The following is a 25,550-nucleotide window of genomic DNA, read 5'->3' on the forward strand; positions in this document are numbered from 1 at the left end:
CCTGTCATAAACACACCAACTAGACTACAACATCCCTGTCATAAACACACCAACTAGACTACAACATCCCTGCCATAAACACACCAACTAGACTACAACATCCCTGTCATAAACACACCAACTAGACTACAACATCCCTGTCATAAACACACCAACTAGACTACAACATCCCTGTCATAAACACACCAACTAGACTACAACATCCCTGTCATAAACACACCAACTAGACTACAACATCCCTGTCATAAACACACCAACTAGACTACAACATCCCTGTCATAAACACACCAACTAGACTACAACATCCCTGCCATAAACACACCAACTAGACTACAACATCCCTGCCATAAACACACCAACTAGACTACAACATCCCTGTCATAAACACACCAACTAGACTACAACATCCCTGTCATAAACACACCAACTAGACTACAACATCCCTGTCATAAACACACCAACTAGACTACAACATCCCTGTCATAAACACACCAACTAGACTACAACATCCCTGCCATAAACACACCAACTAGACTACAACATCCCTGTCATAAACACACCAACTAGACTACAACATCCCTGTCATAAACACACCAACTAGACTACAACATCCCTGTCATAAACACACCAACTAGACTACAACATCCCTGTCATAAACACACCAACTAGACTACAACATCCCTGCCATAAACACACCAACTAGACTACAACATCCCTGCCATAAACACACCAACTAGACTACAACATCCCTGTCATAAACACACCAACTAGACTACAACATCCCTGCCATAAACACACCAACTAGACTACAACATCCCTGTCATAAACACACCAACTAGACTACAACATCCCTGTCATAAACACACCAACTAGACTACAACATCCCTGCCATAAACACACCAACTAGACTACAACATCCCTGCCATAAACACACCAACTAGACTACAACATCCCTGCCATAAACACACCAACTAGACTACAACATCCCTGTCATAAACACACCAACTAGACTACAACATCCCTGCCATAAACACACCAACTAGACTACAACATCCCTGCCATAAACACACCAACTAGACTACAACATCCCTGTCATAAACACACCAACTAGACTACAACATCCCTGTCATAAACACACCAACTAGACTACAACATCCCTGCCATAAACACACCAACTAGACTACAACATCCCTGTCATAAACACACCAACTAGACTACAACATCCCTGTCATAAACACACCAACTAGACTACAACATCCCTGCCATAAACACACCAACTAGACTACAACATCCCTGCCATAAACACACCAACTAGACTACAACATCCCTGTCATAAACACACCAACTAGACTACAACATCCCTGTCATAAACACACCAACTAGACTACAACATCCCTGCCATAAACACACCAACTAGACTACAACATCCCTGTCATAAACACACCAACTAGACTACAACATCCCTGTCATAAAGTCATTTTGTGAGAGTTAAAATATGGCAAGCGTTGATTTAATACATTTGTAATGATCATAACTGACACTTTTAAAAAAAAAAAAAAAAAAATTTGGAGATATTAAATGGGAGGTTTTCATTAACTGTTTTCCATAATCATCAATGTATATGAAAAGAAGGTTGCAGTCGCACGTGATGAGCATGTCCTATACTGCTTTAAAAGCTGATACTGATAGGATCCGATATCACATTTTTATGCCAATAATATCAGAAAGTTGTCATTTTATTGAAAGAAAGTTACTATAATAAAACACTTGGATACACTATTGTTTTAAATGCTACCAAACTATGCATGATGTACATCAATAATAATAAAAGCATCAACATGAGTGCAAGTCTTGTGTGCGTGTGCCTGCCTGCCGCTCTCCTGCTCTCAAGTCCAATGACTCTCCTCCCGCTGTAAACATGAACATAATAATCACATATAAACAGGATAAAGATGTACATAATAATCACATGTAAACAGGTAGTTCAACAAGATAAAGATGTACATAATAATATCATGTAAACATGATAAAGATGTGAAAAATAATAACATGTATACCGGATAAACATGTAAATAATAATAACATGTAAACAGGATAAACATGTACATAATAATAACATGTAAACAGGATAAATATGATAAATAAAATAACAGGTAAACAGGATAAAGATGTACATAATAATAACATGTAAACAGGATAAAGATGTACATAATAATAAGAGGTAAAGAGGATAAAGATGTACATAATAATAATAAACAGGATAAAGATGTACATAATAATAACAGGTAAACAGGATAAAGATGTACATAATAATAATAAACAGGATAAAGATGTACATAATAAAAATAAACAGGATAAAGATGTACATAATAAAGAGGTGAAGAGGATAAAGATGTACATAATAATAAGAGGTAGTTGACCCCCACTGATTGTGGTGTGCTTCTCACACAGAAGGTCATTTTGTCATCACAGTCTGCTGCCACGGTCAAGAAGGACTCTCTGATCCAGCCCTCTTTGGACCTGCAGGACACATCCAGCCAGGAGTCCTCTCTGGAGAGCGAGTCTGATGAAGAGGACGATTACATGGACATTTGACTTCTGATGAAGAGGACGATTACATGGACATTTGACTTCTGATGAAGAGGACGATTACATGGACATTTGACTTCTGATGAAGAGGACGATTACATGGACATTTGACTTCTGATGAAGAGGACGATTACATGGACATTTGACTTCTGATGAAGAGGACGATTACATGGACATTTGACTTCTGATGAAGAGGACGATTACATGGACATTTGACTTCTGATGAAGAGGACGATTACATGGACATTTGACTTCTGATGAAGAGGACGATTACATGGACATTTGACTTCTGATGAAGAGGACGATTACATGGACATTTGACTTCTGATGAAGAGGACGATTACATGGACATTTGACTTCTGATGAAGAGGACGATTACATGGACATTTGACTTCTGATGAAGAGGACGATTACATGGACATTTGACTTCTGATGAAGAGGACGATTACATGGACATTTGACTTCTGATGAAGAGGACGATTACATGGACATTTGACTTCTGACGGCAGGTGACTCGGGGCGGCCATGACACCCAGAGAACGCCGCTTAGTGGTTGGCTGCCATGTCACCACCTTGTGGTGTGAGTGCTGCACCACAGCTTTCATAGCATGTCTGTATGGTGCTACTTATGCTTCATCCTCACCTGTTGATGCGTCATCCTCACCTGTTGATGCTTCATCCTCACCTGTTGATGCTTCATCCTCACCTGTTGATGCTTCATCCTCACCTGTTGATGCGTCATCCTCACCTGTTGATGCGTCATCCTCACCTGTTGATGCGTCATCCTCACCTGTTGATGCTTCATCCTCACCTGTTGATGCTTCATCCTCACCTGTTGATGCTTCATCCTCACCTGTTGATGCTTCATCCTCACCTGTTGATGCTTCATCCTCACCTGTTGATGCTTCATCCTCACCTGTTGATGCTTCATCCTTTACTCCCAGTTGCAGCGCTACATTTCAGTCAGTGAAGCTGTAGCACATGAGAAATGTTTACAGTACACTCAACATTTGAGTGAGTCAGCGCTCAGGTGTGCTTTTTTGTCCCCCCTTCCATCCCCCCTCCTGATATTTTTACCTGACTTTATTGCAGCGTTTTCTCTGTACCTGTGAGCTTCTCACCAAGGTGGCAGCCATCACCAGCACTGATGTGAATGATGTTGAAAGACTACAAGACTTTTGTACATAGCAGCATTCACATTGGCCTCAATGGGCCCAGTGAGTGAGTGAGTGAGTGAGTGAGTGAGTGAGTGAGTGTGAGAGTGAGTGAGTGAGCGAGCGAGCGAGCGAGTGAGTGAGCGAGCGAGCGAGCGAGCGAGTGAGTTAGCTAGCGAGCATCTTTCCTAAGGTGACCAGAATCCAGATGCAGTCTCTCCAAATGTCCAGAAAGCAGAGTCACTGAGTGCTTGAAGATGTCAGAATGTGTTTTTTGTACTGATTGTTTCTATCAAAAGCTATCTTTCTTTCTTAAAAGGTGAAAATATCATTTTTGGAGAAAAAAAAAGAATGCAGCTTTTTCCTTACATGGTTAAGATGAGATGTGAAGATGATTTTGTACTTCATGTCTGAGGTGATGGATGACTCTCTCTCTGCCCGGCCTCAACTTCACTGAGGACGTCTCACCAAAAATGTAAATATTACACCATAAAGCTGTCTTCTTTGTATTGGGGTTGTGTTCAAAGGTAGGTGTGTGTGTGTGTGTGTATGTGTGTGTGTGTGTGTGTGTGTGTGTGTGTGTGTGTGTGTGTGTGTGTGTGTGTGTGTGTGTGTGTGTGCGTGCGCGCGCGTGCGTGCGTGTGCGTGTGCGTGCGTGCGTGCGTGCGTGCGTGCGTGCGTGACCTCAATTATCCATCCATCAAATGAGATGAATGACATCTTACTGCATGTCAAAGTGCTTCCTGTTGTATTTTTTTCTAGTCTTGTAACTTTTGCCCATGTCCAAAACAGTCAATCTTACATTGTACATTGTACATTGTACAGTATTAAAGTGATAGCTGGAAGAAGTCCTGCTTCCTCTGTGTCTACTTTCACAGCAAGGACTCTCTGCATGCATGTGGACAGCAGACTGGACTCCAGTAGTACAACAAGCAGACTGGACTCCAGTAGTACAACAAACAGACTGGACTCCAGTAGTACAACAAGCAGACTGGACTCCAGTAGTACAACAAGCAGACTGGACTCCAGTAGTACAACAAGCAGACTGGACTCCAGTAGTACAACAAACAGACTGGACTCCAGTAGTACAACAAACAGACTGGACTCCAGTAGTACAACAAACAGACTGGACTCCAGTAGTACAACAAACAGACTGGACTCCAGTAGTACAACAAACAGACTGGACTCCAGTAGTACAACAAGCAGACTGGACTCCAGTAGTACAACAAACAGACTGGACTCCAGTAGTACAACAAACAGACTGGACTCCAGTAGTACAACAAACAGACTGGACTCCAGTAGTACAACAAACAGACTGGACTCCAGTAGTACAACAAACAGACTGGACTCCAGTAGTACAACAAACAGACTGGACTCCAGTAGTACAACAAGCAGACTGGACTCCAGTAGTACAACAAGCAGACTGGACTCCAGTAGTACAACAAGCAGACTGGACTCCAGTAGTACAACAAACAGACTGGACTCCAGTAGTACAACAAGCAGACTGGACTCCAGTAGTACAACAAGCAGACTGGACTCCAGTAGTACAACAAGCAGACTGGACTCCAGTAGTACAACAAGCAGACTGGACTCCAGTAGTACAACAAGCAGACTGGACTCCAGTAGTACAACAAACAGACTGGACTCCAGTAGTACAACAAACAGACTGGACTCCAGTAGTACAACAAGCAGACTGGACTCCAGTAGTACAACAAGCAGACTGGACTCCAGTAGTACAACAAACAGACTGGACTCCAGTAGTACAACAAGCAGACTGGACTCCAGTAGTACAACAAGCAGACTGGACTCCAGTAGTACAACAAACAGACTGGACTCCAGTAGTACAACAAGCAGACTGGACTCCAGTAGTACAACAAGCAGACTGGACTCCAGTAGTACAACAAACAGACTGGACTCCAGTAGTACAACAAACAGACTGGACTCCAGTAGTACAACAAACAGACTGGACTCCAGTAGTACAACAAACAGACTGGACTCCAGTAGTACAACAAACAGACTGGACTCCAGTAGTACAACAAGCAGACTGGACTCCAGTAGTACAACAAACAGACTGGACTCCAGTAGTACAACAAGCAGACTGGACTCCAGTAGTACAACAAGCAGACTGGACTCCAGTAGTACAACAAACAGACTGGACTCCAGTAGTACAACAAACAGACTGGACTCCAGTAGTACAACAAGCAGACTGGACTCCAGTAGTACAACAAACAGACTGGACTCCAGTAGTACAACAAGCAGACTGGACTCCAGTAGTACAACAAGCAGACTGGACTCCAGTAGTACAACAAGCAGACTGGACTCCAGTAGTACAACAAGCAGACTGGACTCCAGTAGTACAACAAACAGACTGGACTCCAGTAGTACAACAAGCAGACTGGACTCCAGTAGTACAACAAACAGACTGGACTCCAGTAGTACAACAAGCAGACTGGACTCCAGTAGTACAACAAGCAGACTGGACTCCAGTAGTACAACAAACAGACTGGACTCCAGTAGTACAACAAGCAGACTGGACTCCAGTAGTACAACAAGCAGACTGGACTCCAGTAGTACAACAAACAGACTGGACTCCAGTAGTACAACAAGCAGACTGGACTCCAGTAGTACAACAAACAGACTGGACTCCAGTAGTACAACAAGCAGACTGGACTCCAGTAGTACAACAAGCAGACTGGACTCCAGTAGTACAACAAACAGACTGGACTCCAGTAGTACAACAAACAGACTGGACTCCAGTAGTACAACAAACAGACTGGACTCCAGTAGTACAACAAACAGACTGGACTCCAGTAGTACAACAAACAGACTGGACTCCAGTAGTACAACAAGCAGACTGGACTCCAGTAGTACAACAAACAGACTGGACTCCAGTAGTACAACAAGCAGACTGGACTCCAGTAGTACAACAAGCAGACTGGACTCCAGTAGTACAACAAACAGACTGGACTCCAGTAGTACAACAAACAGACTGGACTCCAGTAGTACAACAAACAGACTGGACTCCAGTAGTACAACAAACAGACTGGACTCCAGTAGTACAACAAACAGACTGGACTCCAGTAGTACAACAAGCAGACTGGACTCCAGTAGTACAACAAACAGACTGGACTCCAGTAGTACAACAAGCAGACTGGACTCCAGTAGTACAACAAGCAGACTGGACTCCAGTAGTACAACAAACAGACTGGACTCCAGTAGTACAACAAACAGACTGGACTCCAGTAGTACAACAAACAGACTGGACTCCAGTAGTACAACAAACAGACTGGACTCCAGTAGTACAACAAACAGACTGGACTCCAGTAGTACAACAAGCAGACTGGACTCCAGTAGTACAACAAGCAGACTGGACTCCAGTAGTACAACAAACAGACTGGACTCCAGTAGTACAACAAGCAGACTGGACTCCAGTAGTACAACAAACAGACTGGACTCCAGTAGTACAACAAGCAGACTGGACTCCAGTAGTACAACAAGCAGACTGGACTCCAGTAGTACAACAAACAGACTGGACTCCAGTAGTACAACAAGCAGACTGGACTCCAGTAGTACAACAAGCAGACTGGACTCCAGTAGTACAACAAACAGACTGGACTCCAGTAGTACAACAAGCAGACTGGACTCCAGTAGTACAACAAACAGACTGGACTCCAGTAGTACAACAAGCAGACTGGACTCCAGTAGTACAACAAGCAGACTGGACTCCAGTAGTACAACAAACAGACTGGACTCCAGTAGTACAACAAACAGACTGGACTCCAGTAGTACAACAAACAGACTGGACTCCAGTAGTACAACAAACAGACTGGACTCCAGTAGTACAACAAACAGACTGGACTCCAGTAGTACAACAAGCAGACTGGACTCCAGTAGTACAACAAGCAGACTGGACTCCAGTAGTACAACAAACAGACTGGACTCCAGTAGTACAACAAGCAGACTGGACTCCAGTAGTACAACAAACAGACTGGACTCCAGTAGTACAACAAGCAGACTGGACTCCAGTAGTACAACAAACAGACTGGACTCCAGTAGTACAACAAACAGACTGGACTCCAGTAGTACAACAAACAGACTAGACTAACACAACAATGTCACAGCTAAATGTTCTTCTCTTGCTGTCCTACGATGAAGCAGCACAGATGTGATCCTTGGCAGCAGAATTTCGCTCTTGAGGGGCGTGGAAGTTCTCTTCTTGTGCTGGAAAGAAGCCTAAAGCAGCCTAAAGAAGTCTAAAGGAGTCTAAAGGAGCCTAAAGAAGACTAAAGGAGTCTAAAGGAGCCTAAAGAAGACTAAAGGAGTCTAAAGGAGCCTAAAGAAGTCTAAAGGAGTCTAAAGGAGCCTAAAGAAGACTAAAGGAGTCTAAAGGAGCCTAAAGAAGACTAAAGGAGTCTAAAGGAGCCTAAAGAAGTCTAAAGGAGTCTAAAGGAGCCTAAAGAAGACTAAAGGAGTCTAAAGGAGCCTAAAGAAGACTAAAGGAGTCCAAAAGAGCCTAAAGAAGACTAAAGGAGTCTAAAGGAGCCTAAAGAAGTCTAAAGGAGTCTAAAGGAGCCTAAAGAAGACTAAAGGAGTCTAAAGGAGCCTAAAGAAGTCTAAAGGAGTCTAAAGGAGCCTAAAGAAGACTAAAGGAGTCTAAAGGAGCCTAAAGAAGACTAAAGGAGTCCAAAAGAGCCTAAAGAAGACTAAAGGAGTCTAAAGGAGCCTAAAGAAGTCTAAAGGAGTCTAAAGGAGCCTAAAGAAGACTAAAGGAGTCTAAAGGAGCCTAAAGAAGACTAAAGGAGCCTAAAGAAGTCTAAAGAAGTCTAAAGGAGCCTAAAGAAGTCTAAAGAAGTCTAAAGGAGCCTAAAGAAGTCTAAAAGGAGTCTAAGGGGCGTGGCAGCCTAAGTTTGTGCACAAGTTCTGCTGGAACACGGTCGGACTCACCTTGGTGCACAGCAAGTTCTGGAACCTTCAGTCTTCTTGACTGGGGTCTATGTTGTCCCATACCAATACTCTGCTACCAGTACCAAAATGTATTTTGGGACTTTTCAGTACTTGTGTAAATACAGGGGACCACAAAACATGTCATTTTTGGCTTTACCTACGGTCTAAGTCTTACCTACGGTCTAAGTCTTACCTACGGTCTAAGTCTAACATCTAGGACACTCCAATTTTGTCAAGAGGAGTGGTGGGAAATGTGCACAGAAGCTTGTGGATGGCTACCAAAGCACCTTATTGCAGGTAAACTTGCCAAGGTCACATGTAAGCGAATATGAACATTGCTGTACGTATACTTTTGACACAAATGTTCCTCTCAGGTGTCACTGGTGTTCCTCTCAGGTGTCACTGATGTTCCTCTCAGGTGTCACTGGTGTTCCTCTCAGGTGTCACTGATGTTCCTCTCAGGTGTCACTGATGTTCCTCTCAGGTGTCACTGATGTTCCTCTCAGGTGTCACTGATGTTCCTCTCAGGTGTCACTGATGTTCCTCTCAGGTGTCACTGGTGTTCCTCTCAGGTGTCACTGGTGTTCCTCTCAGGTGTCACTGGTGTTCCTCTCAGGTGTCACTGATGTTTCTCTCAGGTGTCACTGATGTTCCTCTCAGGTGTCACTGGTGTTCCTCTCAGGTGTCACTGGTGTTCCTCTCAGGTGTCACTGGTGTTCCTCTCAGGTGTCACTGATGTTCCTCTCAGGTGTCACTGATGTTCCTCTCAGGTGTCACTGATGTTCCTCTCAGGTGTCACTGATGTTCCTCTCAGGTGTCACTGGTGTTCCTCTCAGGTGTCACTGGTGTTCCTCTCAGGTGTCACTGGTGTTCCTCTCAGGTGTCACTGGTGTTCCTCTCAGGTGTCACTGATGTTCCTCTCAGGTGTCACTGATGTTCCTCTCAGGTGTCACTGATGTTCCTCTCAGGTGTCACTGATGTTCCTCTCAGGTGTCACTGGTGTTCCTCTCAGGTGTCACTGGTGTTCCTCTCAGGTGTCACTGGTGTTCCTCTCAGGTGTCACTGGTGTTCCTCTCAGGTGTCACTGATGTTCCTCTCAGGTGTCACTGATGTTCCTCTCAGGTGTCACTGATGTTCCTCTCAGGTGTCACTGATGTTCCTCTCAGGTGTCACTGGTGTTCCTCTCAGGTGTCACTGATGTTCCTCTCAGGTGTCACTGATGTTCCTCTCAGGTGTCACTGGTGTTCCTCTCAGGTGTCACTGATGTTCCTCTCAGGTGTCACTGGTGTTCCTCTCAGGTGTCACTGATGTTCCTCTCAGGTGTCACTGGTGTTCCTCTCAGGTGTCACTGATGTTCCTCTCAGGTGTCACTGGTGTTCCTCTCAGGTGTCACTGATGTTCCTCTCAGGTGTCACTGATGTTCCTCTCAGGTGTCACTGATGTTCCTCTCAGGTGTCACTGGTGTTCCTCTCAGGTGTCACTGATGTTCCTCTCAGGTGTCACTGGTGTTCCTCTCAGGTGTCACTGGTGTTCCTCTCAGGTGTCACTGATGTTCCTCTCAGGTGTCACTGATGTTCCTCTCAGGTGTCACTGATGTTCCTCTCAGGTGTCACTGATGTTCCTCTCAGGTGTCACTGGTGTTCCTCTCAGGTGTCACTGATGTTCCTCTCAGGTGTCACTGGTGTTCCTCTCAGGTGTCACTGATGTTCCTCTCAGGTGTCAGTGATGTTCCTCTCAGGTGTCACTGATGTTCCTCTCAGGTGTCACTGATGTTCCTCTCAGGTGTCACTGATGTTCCTCTCAGGTGTCACTGGTGTTCCTCTCAGGTGTCACTGATGTTCCTCTCAGGTGTCACTGGTGTTCCTCTCAGGTGTCACTGATGTTCCTCTCAGGTGTCAGTGATGTTCCTCTCAGGTGTCACTGATGTTCCTCTCAGGTGTCACTGATGTTCCTCTCAGGTGTCACTGGTGTTCCTCTCAGGTGTCACTGGTGTTCCTCTCAGGTGTCACTGGTGTTCCTCTCAGGTGTCACTGGTGTTCCTCTCAGGTGTCACTGATGTTCCTCTCAGGTGTCACTGATGTTCCTCTCAGGTGTCACTGGTGTTCCTCTCAGGTGTCACTGATGTTCCTCTCAGGTGTCACTGGTCTCAGGTGTCACTGGTGTTCCTCTCAGGTGTCACTGATGTTCCTCTCAGGTGTCACTGATGTTCCTCTCAGGTGTCACTGATGTTCCTCTCAGGTGTCACTGGTGTTCCTCTCAGGTGTCACTGGTGTTCCTCTCAGGTGTCACTGGTGTTCCTCTCAGGTGTCACTGGTGTTCCTCTCAGGTGTCACTGATGTTCCTCTCAGGTGTCACTGATGTTCCTCTCAGGTGTCACTGATGTTCCTCTCAGGTGTCACTGATGTTCCTCTCAGGTGTCACTGATGTTCCTCTCAGGTGTCACTGGTGTTCCTCTCAGGTGTCACTGGTGTTCCTCTCAGGTGTCACTGGTGTTCCTCTCAGGTGTCACTGGTGTTCCTCTCAGGTGTCACTGATGTTCCTCTCAGGTGTCACTGATGTTCCTCTCAGGTGTCACTGATGTTCCTCTCAGGTGTCACTGGTGTTCCTCTCAGGTGTCACTGATGTTCCTCTCAGGTGTCACTGGTGTTCCTCTCAGGTGTCACTGGTGTTCCTCTCAGGTGTCACTGGTGTTCCTCTCAGGTGTCACTGGTGTTCCTCTCAGGTGTCACTGATGTTCCTCTCAGGTGTCACTGATGTTCCTCTCAGGTGTCACTGATGTTCCTCTCAGGTGTCACTGATGTTCCTCTCAGGTGTCACTGGTGTTCCTCTCAGGTGTCACTGATGTTCCTCTCAGGTGTCACTGGTCTCAGGTGTCACTGGTGTTCCTCTCAGGTGTCACTGATGTTCCTCTCAGGTGTCACTGATGTTCCTCTCAGGTGTCACTGATGTTCCTCTCAGGTGTCACTGATGTTCCTCTCAGGTGTCACTGGTCTCAGGTGTCACTGGTGTTCCTCTCAGGTGTCACTGATGTTCCTCTCAGGTGTCACTGATGTTCCTCTCAGGTGTCACTGATGTTCCTCTCAGGTGTCACTGGTGTTCCTCTCAGGTGTCACTGGTGTTCCTCTCAGGTGTCACTGGTGTTCCTCTCAGGTGTCACTGGTGTTTCTCTCAGGTGTCACTGGTGTTCCTCTCAGGTGTCACTGGTGTTCCTCTCAGGTGTCACTGATGTTCCTCTCAGGTGTCACTGGTGTTCCTCTCAGGTGTCACTGATGTTCCTCTCAGGTGTCACTGGTGTTCCTCTCAGGTGTCACTGATGTTCCTCTCAGGTGTCACTGATGTTCCTCTCAGGTGTCACTGATGTTCCTCTCAGGTGTCACTGGTGTTCCTCTCAGGTGTCACTGATGTTCCTCTCAGGTGTCACTGATGTTCCTCTCAGGTGTCACTGGTGTCCCTCTCAGGTGTCACTGATGTTCCTCTCAGGTGTCACTGATGTTCCTCTCAGGTGTCACTGGTGTTCCTCTCAGGTGTCACTGATGTTCCTCTCAGGTGTCACTGGTGTTCCTCTCAGGTGTCACTGGTGTTCCTCTCAGGTGTCACTGATGTTCCTCTCAGGTGTCACTGATATTCCTCTCAGGTGTCACTGGTGTTCCTCTCAGGTGTCACTGATGTTCCTCTCAGGTGTCACTGGTCTCAGGTGTCACTGGTGTTCCTCTCAGGTGTCACTGATGTTCCTCTCAGGTGTCACTGATGTTCCTCTCAGGTGTCACTGATGTTCCTCTCAGGTGTCACTGATGTTCCTCTCAGGTGTCACTGGTGTTCCTCTCAGGTGTCACTGATGTTCCTCTCAGGTGTCACTGGTGTTCCTCTCAGGTGTCACTGGTGTTTCTCTCAGGTGTCACTGATGTTCCTCTCAGGTGTCACTGGTGTTCCTCTCAGGTGTCACTGATGTTCCTCTCAGGTGTCACTGATGTTCCTCTCAGGTGTCACTGGTGTTCCTCTCAGGTGTCACTGATGTTCCTCTCAGGTGTCACTGGTGTTCCTCTCAGGTGTCACTGATGTTCCTCTCAGGTGTCACTGATGTTCCTCTCAGGTGTCACTGATGTTCCTCTCAGGTGTCACTGATGTTCCTCTCAGGTGTCACTGGTGTTCCTCCCAGGTGTCACTGATGTTCCTCTCAGGTGTCACTGATGTTCCTCTCAGGTGTCACTGATGTTCCTCTCAGGTGTCACTGGTGTTCCTCTCAGGTGTCACTGATGTTCCTCTCAGGTGTCACTGATGTTCCTCTCAGGTGTCACTGGTGTTCCTCTCAGGTGTCACTGATGTTCCTCTCAGGTGTCACTGATGTTCCTCTCAGGTGTCACTGATGTTCCTCTCAGGTGTCACTGATGTTCCTCTCAGGTGTCACTGGTGTTCCTCTCAGGTGTCACTGATGTTCCTCTCAGGTGTCACTGGTGTTCCTCTCAGGTGTCACTGGTGTTCCTCTCAGGGGTCACTGATGTTCCTCTCAGGTGTCACTGATGTTCCTCTCAGGTGTCACTGATGTTCCTCTCAGGTGTCACTGATGTTCCTCTCAGGTGTCACTGATGTTCCTCTCAGGTGTCACTGATGTTCCTCTCAGGTGTCACTGGTGTTCCTCTCAGGTGTCACTGATGTTCCTCTCAGGTGTCACTGGTGTTCCTCTCAGGTGTCACTGATGTTCCTCTCAGGTGTCACTGATGTTCCTCTCAGGTGTCACTGATGTTCCTCTCAGGTGTCACTGATGTTCCTCTCAGGTGTCACTGGTGTTCCTCTCAGGTGTCACTGATGTTCCTCTCAGGTGTCACTGGTGTTCCTCTCAGGTGTCACTGATGTTCCTCTCAGGTGTCACTGATGTTCCTCTCAGGTGTCACTGATGTTCCTCTCAGGTGTCACTGGTGTTCCTCTCAGGTGTCACTGATGTTCCTCTCAGGTGTCACTGATGTTCCTCTCAGGTGTCACTGGTGTTCCTCTCAGGTGTCACTGGTGTTCCTCTCAGGTGTCACTGGTGTTCCTCTCAGGTGTCACTGGTGTTCCTCTCAGGTGTCACTGATGTTCCTCTCAGGTGTCACTGGTGTTCCTCTCAGGTGTCACTGGTGTTCCTCTCAGGTGTCACTGGTGTTCCTCTCAGGTGTCACTGGTGTTCCTCTCAGGTGTCACTGATGTTCCTCTCAGGTGTCACTGGTGTTCCTCTCAGGTGTCACTGATGTTCCTCTCAGGTGTCACTGATGTTCCTCTCAGGTGTCACTGATGTTCCTCTCAGGTGTCACTGATGTTCCTCTCAGGTGTCACTGATGTTCCTCTCAGGTGTCACTGATGTTCCTCTCAGGTGTCACTGATGTTCCTCTCAGGTGTCACTGATGTTCCTCTCAGGTGTCACTGATGTTCCTCTCAGGTGTCACTGATGTTCCTCAGACCTGCAAACATTTGCTGTCCCCTACTTGCCTGCACTGTGCCACTAACATCTGCCAGTATAGAGGCGGGGGGGCCCCTGAGGGTCACATGTCCTCCAGTGGGCCACTAAAGAGCCTCCTGTGTGGCTTGCAAAGAAAGGGGGGGGGTCATGATAAAGTGTGGTGTAGCCCCGTCTGATCCCTCATGCACCCTCTCACATTTGGTCTGACCCCCCCCCCCCCCCCCCCAATAAGAAAACAGCACTCACATGCCCCCCCCCCTCCCCCCCGGGCCCCCAATAAGAAAACAGCACTCACATGCCCCCCCCCCCTCCCCCCGGCCCCCCCAATAAGAAAACAGCACTCACATGTCTCTCAGGCAAATGACAACAACTTGACTCCACTTCATAGAAAGTGCTGGAAGTTGCTAATGACGACTAATGACTAATGACTTCCCTGAAAAGACAAACAAGGCTGCTTGTCATTGAGCTCCGTGACATAATCATCACTTTTCACACCTTCAATAATAAAAGATGTATATAACATGTATATAAAAAAATAGGACCTCACGGTGGGAGAGGGGTTAGTGCGTCTGCCTCACAATACCAAGGTCCTGCAGTCCTGGGTTCAAATCCAGGCTCGGGATCTTTCTGTGTGGAGTTTGCATGTTCTCCCCGTGAATGTGTGGGTTCGACTCCGGCTTCCTTCCACCTCCAAAGACATGCACCTGGGGATAGGCCCCTCCCACCTCCAAAGACATGCACCTGGGGATGGGCCCCTCCCACCTCCAAAGACATGCACCTGGGGATAGGCCCCTCCCACCTCCAAAGACATGCACCTGGGGATAGGCCCCTCCCACCTCCAAAGACATGCACCTGGGGATGGGCCCCTCCCACCTCCAAAGACATGCACCTGGGGATAGGCCCCTCCCACCTCCAAAGACATGCACCTGGGGATAGGCCCCTCCCACCTCCAAAGACATGCACCTGGGGATAGGGTTAGGGTTAACCTCACCACTATACTGAACAGTTATTACAACACACAATAATGACACCACTATACTGAGCAGTTATTACAACACACAATAATGACACCACTATACACAGCAGTTATTACAACACACAATAATGACACCACTATACTGAGCAGTTATTACAACACACAATAATGACACCACTATACTGAGCAGTTATTACAACACACAATAATGACACCACTATACTGAGCAGTTATTACAACACACAATAATGACACCACTATACTGAGCAGTTATTACAACACACAATAATGACACCACTATACTGAGCAGTTATTACAACACACAATAATGACACCACTATACACAGCAGTTATTACAACACACAATAATGACACCACTATACACAGCAGTTATTACAACACACAATAATGACACCACTATACTGAGCAGTTATTACAACACACAATAATGACACCACTATACTGAGCAGTTATTACAACACACAATAATGACACCACTATACTGAGCAGTTATTACAACACACAATAATGACACCACTATACTGAGCAGTTATTACAACACACAATAATGACACCACTATACTGAGCAGTTATTACAACACACAATAATGACACCACTATACTGAGCAGTTATTACAACACACAATAATGACACCACTATACTGAGCAGTTATTACAACACACAATAATGACACCACTATACTGAGCAGTTATTACAACACACAATAATGACACCACTATACTGAGCAGTTATTACAACACACAATAATGACACCACTATACTGAGCAGTTATTACAACACACAATAATGACACCACTATACTGAGCAGTTATTACAACACACAATAATGACACCACTATACTGAGCAGTTATTACAACACACAATAATGACACCACTATACTGAGCAGTTATTACAACCAAAAAGTATTCCCGGACGCGGCCACTCCTGCTGCTCACTGCTCCCCTCACCTCCCAGGGGCTGATCTAGGGTGATGGCTCAGATGCAGAGAATCATTCGTCTCAACTAGTGTGTGTGTGTGTGTGTGTGTGTGTGTGTGTGTGTGTGTGTGTGTGTGTGTGCGTGTGTGTGTGTGTGCGTGTGTGTGTGTGTGTGTGTGTGTGTGTGTGTGTGTGTGTGACTATCATTGCTACTTTAAACTTAAACTTGTATTAACTATCCAAAGACTAATGTGACAAGCCTGGATTCTACTTCCTGTAAGATTCTACTTCCTTCATGAATAATCCCTGCAATTTATTTTATTTTTTAATAATTCCTTCAGTCCTGTCCTCAAAGTTTGTATCCTTATTTTATTTCATTCTTCCCTATGAATTCATTCCTTCATAAGGCTGGACATCCACTTATGATACATCCTCTGCTCTCCCACTAATTGGCAGCAGGGGGGAAAGTGTAGATGCAAACTATAATCAACTGTAAAATACATGTAAAATACAACTGTAAAATACAACTGTAAAATACAGGTAAAATACAACTGTAAAATACAGGTAAAACGCAACTGTAAAATACAGGTAAAATACAACTGTAAAATACATATGAAATACATGTAAAACACAACTGTAAAATACATGTAAAATACAACAGTAAAATACATATAAAATACATGTAAAACACAACTGTAAAATACATTTTAAATACATGTAAAATACATCTTTAAAATACATGTTAAATACAACAGTAAAATACAACGGTAAAATACATGTAAAACACAACTGTAACATACATATAAAATACAACTGTAAAATACAGGTAAAATACAACTGTAAAATACATGTAAAACACAACTGTAAAATACATATAAAATACAACAGTAAAATACATGTAAAACACAACTGTAAAATACATGGAAAATGCAACTGTAAAATACATGGAAAATACATGTAAAATGCAACAGAAAAATACATGTAAAATACAACTGTAAAATACATGTAGAATACATTTGTAAAACACATGTAAAATACAACTGTACAATACAGGTAAAATACATGTAAAATGCAACTGACAAATACATGTAAAATACTTGTAAAATACATATAAAATACAACTGTAAAATACATGTAAACTGCAACTGTAAAATACATGTAAAATGCAACTGTAAAATACATGTAAAATGCAACTGAAAAATACATGTAAAATACAACTGTAAAATACATGTAGAATACAACTGTGAAACACATGTAAAATACAACTGTACAATACAGGTAAAATACATGTAAAATGCAACTGTAAAATGCAACTGTAAAATACATGTAAAATACATTTAAAATACAACAGTAACATACATATAAAATAGAACTGTAAAATATATGTAAAATACATGGAAAACACAACTGTAAAATACAACTGTAAAATACATGTAAACCACAACTGTAAAATACATGTAAAACACAACTGTAAAATACATGTAAAATACATGTAAAATGCAACCGTAAAATACATGTAAAATACAACAGTAAAATACATGTAAAACACAACTGTAAAATACATGTAAAATACATATAAAATACATGTAAAACACAACTGTAAAATACATGTAAAATACAACAGTGAAATACAACAGTAAAATACATGTAAAATACAACAGTAAAATACATGTAAAGTACATGTAGAACACAACTGTAAAATAAGTTTAAAATACATTTAAAATACAACTGTAACATACATATAAAATACAACTGTAAAATACATGTAAAATACATGTACAACACAACTGTGGAATACATGTAAAATACAACTGTAAAATACATGTAAAAAACAACTGCAAAATGCATGTAAAATACATGTAAAACGTAACTGTAAAATACATGTAAAATGCAACTGTAAAATACATGTAAAAAACAACTGCAAAATACATGTAAAATACATGTAAAACGCAACTGTAAAATACATGTAAAATACAACTGTAAAACACAACTGTAAAATATATGTAAAATACAACAGTAAAATACATGTGAAATACATGTAAAACACAACTGTAAAATACTTGTAAAAAACATGTAAAACACAACTGTAAAATACATGTAAAACACAACTGTAAAATACATGTAAAACACAACTGTAAAATACACGTAAAATGTAACTGAAAAATACATGTAAAATACAACTGTAAAATACATGTAAAATGCAACTGAAAAACACATGTAAAATACATGTGAAATGCAACTGTAAAATATATGTAGAATACAACTGTAAAACACATGTAAAATACAACTGTACAACACAGGTAAAATACATGTAAAATGCAACTGTAAAATACATGTAAAATGCAACTGACAAATACATGTAAAATACATTTAAAATACAACAGTAACATACATATAAAACACAACTGCAAAATACATGTAAAACACAACTGTAAAATACCTGTAAAATAAATGTAAAACACAACTGTAAAATACATGAAAAAACAACTGCAGAATACATGTAAAATACATGTGAAACGCAACTGTAAAATACATGTAAAATACAACAGTAAAATACATATAAAATACATGCAAAACACAACTGTAAAATATATGTAAAATACAACAGTAAAATACATGTGAAATACATGTAAAACACAACTGTAAAATACTTGTAAAATACATGTAAAACACAACTTAAAAATACATGTAAAATACAACTGTAAAATACATGTAAAATGCAACTGAAAAATACATGTAAAATACGACTGTAAAATACATGTAAAATACAACTGTACAACACATGTGAAATACATGTAAAACACAACTGTAAAATACTTGCAAAATACATGTAAAACACAACTGTAAAATGCTTGCAAAATACATGTAAAACACAACTGTAAAATACATGTAAAACACAACTGTAAAATACATGTAAAATGCAACTGAAAAATACATGTAAAACACAACAGTAAAATACATGTAAAATACATGTAAATCACAACTGTAAAATACATGTAAATCACAGCTATAAAATACATGTAAACACAACTGTAAAATACATGTAAATCATAAGTATAAAATACATGTAAAATACATGTAAAACACAAGTGTTAAATACATGTAAATCACAACTATAAAATAGATGTAAAACACAATTGTAAAACACAATTGTAAAATACATGTAAAATACATGTTAAACACAAGGTTGAAATACATGTAAAATGAATGTAAAACACAAGTGTTAAATACATGTAAATCACAACTATAAAATAGACGTAAAACACAATTGTAAAATACATGTAAAATACATGTAAAACACAAGTGTAAAACACATGTAAATTACAACTATAAAATACATGTAAAACACAAGTGTAAAATACATGTAAAACACAACTGCAAAGTACATGTAAAACACAACTGTAAAATACCTGTAAAATAAATGTAAAACACAACTGTAAAATACATGAAAAAACAACTGTAAAATACATGTAAAACACAACTGCAAAATACATGTAAAATACAACTCTGAAATACATGTAAAGCACAACAGTAAAATACATGTAAAATACATGTAAATCACAACTGTAAAATACATGTAAAACACAATTGTAAAATACATGTAAAATATAAGTAAAACACAACTGTAAAATACAAGTCAAACACATCTGTAAAATACATGTAAAACACAACTGTTAAATACATTTAAAATACATGTAGAACACAACAGTAAAATACATGTAAAACACAACTGTAAAATATTTGTAAAATACATGTAAAACACAACTGTAAAATACATGTAAAACACAACTGTAAAATACCTGTAAAATAAATGTAAAGCACAACTGTAAAATACATTTAAAATACATGTAAAACACAACTGTAAAATACCTGTAAAATAAACGTAAAGCACAACTGTAAAATACATTTAAAATACATGTAAAACACAACTGTAAAATACATGTAAAATACATGTAAAAACAACTGTAAAATACATGTAAAACACAAGTCTAAGATACATGTAAAACACAAGTGTAAAATACATGTAAAACACAAGTGTTAAATACATGTAAATCACAGCTATAAAATAGATGTAAAACACAATTGTAAAATACATGTAAAATACATGTTAAACACAAGGTTAAAATACAAGTGTAAAACACAAGTGCAAAATACATGTAAATCACAACTATAAAATACATGTAAAACACAAGTGTAAAATACATGTAAAACACATGCAAAATACATGTAAAATACATGTAAAACACAACTGTAAAATACATGTAAAACACAACTGTAAAATACATGTAAAACACAACTGTAAAATACATGTAAAATAATTGTAAAACACAACTGTAAAATACATGTAAAACACAGCTGTAAAATAAATGTAAAACACACCTGTAAAATACCAGTAAAATAAATGTAAAACACAACTGTAAAATACATTTTAAATACATGTAAAACCCAACTGTAAAATGCATGTAAAATACATGTAAAACACAAGTGTAAAACACAAGTGCAAAACACAAGTGTAAAATACATGAAAATCACAAGTATAAAATACATGTAAAACACAAGTGTAAAATACATGTAAAATACATGTAAAATACATGTAAAATACATGTAAAACACAAATGTAAAATACATGTAAAACACAACTGTAAAATGCATGTAAAACACAACTGTAAAATGCATGTAAAATAATTGTAAAAAAACAACTGTAAAATACATGTAAAACACAACTGTAAAATTCATGTGAAACACAACTGTAAAATACCAGTACAATAAATGTAAAACACAACTGTAAAATACATTTAAAATACATGTAAAGCACAACTGTAAAATACATGTAAAATACATGTAAAGCACAACAGTGAAATACACGTAAAATACATGTAAATCACAACTGTAAAATACATGTAAATCACAGCTATAAAATACATGTAAAACACAACTGTGAAATACATGTAAATCACAACTATAAAATACATGTAAAATACATGTAAAACACAAGTGTATAATACATGTAAAATACATGTAAAACATAAGTATAAAATACATGTAAAATGCATGTAAATCACAACTCTAAATACATGTAGAACACAAGTGTAAAATACATGTAAAACACAAGTGTAAAATACATGTAAAACACAAGTGTAAAATACATGTAAATCACAACTATAAATTAGATGTAAAACACAATTGTAAAATACATGTAAAATACATGTAAAACACAACTGTAAAATACATGTAAAGCACAACTGTAATATACATGTAAATCACAACTGTAAAATACATGTAAAATACATGTAAATCACAACTGTAAAATACATGTAAAGCACAACAGTGAAATACATGTAAAATACATGTAAATCACAACTGTAAAATACATGTAAATCACAACTATAAAATACATGTAAAATACATGTAAAACACAAGTGTAAAATACATGTAAAATACATGTAAAACATAAGTATAAAATACATGTAAATCACAACTCTAAAATACATGTAAAACACAAGTGTAAAATACATGTAAAACACAAGTGTAAAATACATGTAAATCACAACTATAAATTAGATGTAAAACACAATTGTAAAATACATGTTAAACACAAGTGTAAAATACATGTAAAATGCATGTAAAACACAAGTGTAAAATACATGTAAAACACAAGTGTAAAATACATGTAAAATACATGTAAATCACAACTATAAAACACATTTAAAACACAAGTGTAAAATACATGTAAAACACAAGTGTAAAATACATGTAAAATACATGTAAAATACATGTAAAATACATGTAAAATACAACTATAAAATACATGTAAAACACAAGTGTAAAATACATGTAAAATACAACTATAAAATACATGTAAAACACAAGTGTAAAATACATGTAAAATACATGTAAAACACAAGTGTAAAATACATGTAAAATACATGTAAAACACAAGTGTAAAATACATGTAAAACACATTTAAAACACATGTAAAATACATGTAAAACACAACTATAAAATACATGTAAAACACATGTAAAACACAACTATGAAATACATGTAAAACACATGTAAATCACAACTATAAAATACATGTAAAACACAAGTGTAAAATACAGATTCCGATGTAACAAAGGTCTTAACTCATTCTCCTTCTATGCCACATCAATGTGGAATGCACTCCCAACAGGTATAAAAGTAAGTGCATCTCTATATTCCTTCAAAAGCGCTCTAAAACAACACCTCCAGGCAACTTCAACACTTTACTAATACCCTCCTCCATTCACATCCCATCTCCCCGGATTATAAACAACCCAAATGTACTTCTAATGTATATACTTGTTCTTATGCTATGTGAACTCACTATGTTCTCTGCTGGCTGTACATATCCTACTAAGTCACACCTACACTGTTTCAATGTCCACATTTCTCTGTTGATGCAATTGTTGATGACTGAAGTACTGATATCAACCAAAGCTCCTCATCCCACCCCCCGGATTGTAAATAATGTCAATAATTCAATGTATATACTATGATGATTAACTTGTGTGATGACTGTATTATGTTGATAGTATATATTTGTACCATGAATTGATGAAGGTGGACCCCGACTTAAACAAGTTGAAAAACTTATTGGGGTGTTACCATTTAGTGGTCAATTGTACGGAATATGTACTGTACTGTGCAATCTACTAATAAAAGTATCAATCAATCAATCAAAATATGTAAAATGCATGTAAAACACATGTAAAGTACAAGTGTGAACAAAGACAGTTCAAAGTGGTTTGACATCTGGACAAAGACAGTTCAAAGTGGTTTGACATCAGGACAAAGACAGTTCAAAGTGGTTTGACATCAGGACAAAGACCGTTCAAAGTGGTTTGACATCAGGACAAAGACAGTTCAAAGTGGTTTGACATCTGGACAAAGACAGTTCAAAGTGGTTTGACATCAGGACAAGGACAGTTCAAAGTGGTTTGACATCAGGACAAAGACAGTTCAAAGTGGTTTGACATCTGGACAAAGACAGTTCAAAGTGGTTTGACATCAGGACAAAGACAGTTCAAAGTGGTTTGACATCAGGACAAAGACAGTTCAAAGTGGTTTGACATCTGGACAAAGACAGTTCAAAGTGGTTTGACATCTGGACAAAGACAGTTCAAAGTGGTTTGACATCAGGACAAAGACAGTTCACACGTCTTCAAGGCCAGTTCTGTGGTCTGCGACTTAAAGATCTTGTAAAAGCATCTCTTCTCTTTTAGTGCCTCATTAAGCACCTTTTTTACCTCCTTCTGCCTTCCTCATCGAGCGTGCAGGAGTGTGAAAGACACCCGTCAATACTCTCACAACTTCTCTAAGTGAAAGACACCCGTCAATACTCTCACAACTTCTCTAAGTGAAAGACACCCGTCAATACTCTCACAACTTCTCTAAATGCACCTGTGAGTGTTGGCGTCCTCCAAAGTGCGAGAGTGTGGACGTGCACTTCTGCTGTGGACCTGTCAGCTGCAGGAGGACTTGTATGCAGGACAAGGACAAGGACAGGGACAGGGACTGGGACCAGGACTGGGATAGGGACAAGGACAGGAACAAGGACCAGGACCATGACCGGGACAGGGATTGAGACCAGGACAGGAAGTGCTGGCAAAAGCTGGCCTTCAATTCAAATGTAGTGTGTAGGAAGTCAAGATGCTAATAGAGTGTATTGTTGCTGCTGCTGCTGCGATGACACACACACACACACACACACACGGACACACACACACACACACACGCAGGTAGCACACACACACACGCAGGTAGCACACCCGCCGTTGTTGCAGCACATTTTCATTGTCCAACCCTCTCGTTCCTTTCATGGCGGACTTGGGCTGCTGGTGCTAACTGCCCACTAATTGCCGGCCCATACAGCGCATGCAGCTAATGAGATTATCTGTCACGGCCTGTCTAGACTGACCCAATACACACACACACACACACACACACACACACACACACACACACACACACACACACACAAACACACACACAGACAGGCTGAGGATGCCCTCAGGTGAGATGTACCTGTTGGAAGGAGTGCCTCCTATCATCAGACCATGATGGCTTTACACACACTTTCCCTGTCCGTGTGTTTGTGTTGTGGTGAAAGTTTTGGTGTGTTTAAAAGTTTGGTGTTGGAACTATTTTCAGTCCGGGTGTGGAAATTGTGACCCCAGGTGATTGATGAGCTGCAACCTTTACGTGGTATAAACCTGGGTCATCATTATTGTCGGTGGCGGGCTGGGTCTTCCTCACCTCGGCCTTCAGTGAGGTCCTACTTAGTCCCACTTCACCCCTCAAAATACGGTAATGGATATCACCACATGGACACAGCCGAGATAGTATAGAGAAACACACTTGCACACCACGGGTCACTGAAGCCCCTCAACAGTGTACAAAAGTGTCTATTTGTCAGCACATTTAACATCCAATAAATAATGGATATCACCACATGGACACAGCCGAGATAGTATAGAGAAACACACTTGCACACCACGGGTCACTGAAGCCCCTCAACAGTGTACAAAAGTGTCTATTTGTCAGCACATTTAACATCCAATAAATAATGGATATCACCACATGGACACAGCCGAGATAGTATAGAGAAACACACTTGCACACCACAGGTCACTGAAGCCCCTCAACAGTGTACAAAAGTGTCTATTTGTCAGCACATTTAACATCCAATAAATAATGGATATCACCACATGGACACAGCCGAGATACTATAGAGAAACACACTTGCACACCACTGGTCACTGAAGCCCCTCAACAGTGTACAAAAGTGTCTATTTGTCAGCACATTTAACATCCAATAAATAATGGATATCACCACATGGACACAGCCGAGATAGTATAGAGAAACACACTTGCACACCACTGGTCACTGAAGCCCCTCAACAGTGTACAAAAGTGTCTATTTGTCAGCACATTTAACATCCAATAAATAATGGATATCACCACATGGACACAGCCGAGATAGTATAGAGAAACACACTTGCACACCACTGGTCACTGAAGCCCCTCAACAGTGTACAAAAGTGTCTATTTGTCAGCACATTTAACATCCAATAAATAATGGATATCACCACATGGACACAGCCGAGATAGTATAGAGAAACACACTTGCACACCACTGGTCACTGAAGCCCCTCAACAGTGTACAAAAGTGTCTATTTGTCAGCACATTTAACATCCAATAAATAATGGATATCACCACATGGACACAGCCGAGATAGTATAGAGAAACACACTTGCACACCACTGGTCACTGAAGCCCCTCAACAGTGTACAAAAGTGTCTATTTGTCAGCACATTTAACATCCAATAAATAATGGATATCACCACATGGACACAGCCGAGATAGTATAGAGAAACACACTTGCACACCACTGGTCACTGAAGCCCCTCAACAGTGTACAAAAGTGTCTATTTGTCAGCACATTTAACATCCAATAAATAATGGATATCACCACATGGACACAGCCGAG

The 25,550-nt window shown here is 40.8% G+C and overlaps 1 protein-coding gene across 3 annotated transcripts in view; it reads left to right on the top strand.

The window, feature by feature from the left end:
* Nucleotides 1–4,591, top strand: part of LOC133556865 (calcineurin-binding protein cabin-1-like) — a 40,121-nt gene extending 35,530 nt beyond the window's left edge. For 2 of the 3 annotated variants that reach the window (XM_061907194.1, XM_061907192.1), the window contains one exon: nt 2,452–4,591. In XM_061907194.1, coding sequence (XP_061763178.1) covers nt 2,452–2,595 — 144 coding nt within the window. In that variant the 3' untranslated portion in view covers nt 2,596–4,591. The remainder of the gene's footprint in view (nt 1–2,451) is intronic. The other variant, XM_061907193.1, reaches the window with a different exon arrangement.
* The last annotated feature ends 20,959 nt before the right edge of the window (nt 4,592–25,550 follow it).

This window comes from Nerophis ophidion, linkage group LG07, assembly GCF_033978795.1.
Source record: "Nerophis ophidion isolate RoL-2023_Sa linkage group LG07, RoL_Noph_v1.0, whole genome shotgun sequence".
In the NCBI taxonomy this organism is placed as follows: Eukaryota; Metazoa; Chordata; class Actinopteri; order Syngnathiformes; family Syngnathidae; genus Nerophis; species Nerophis ophidion.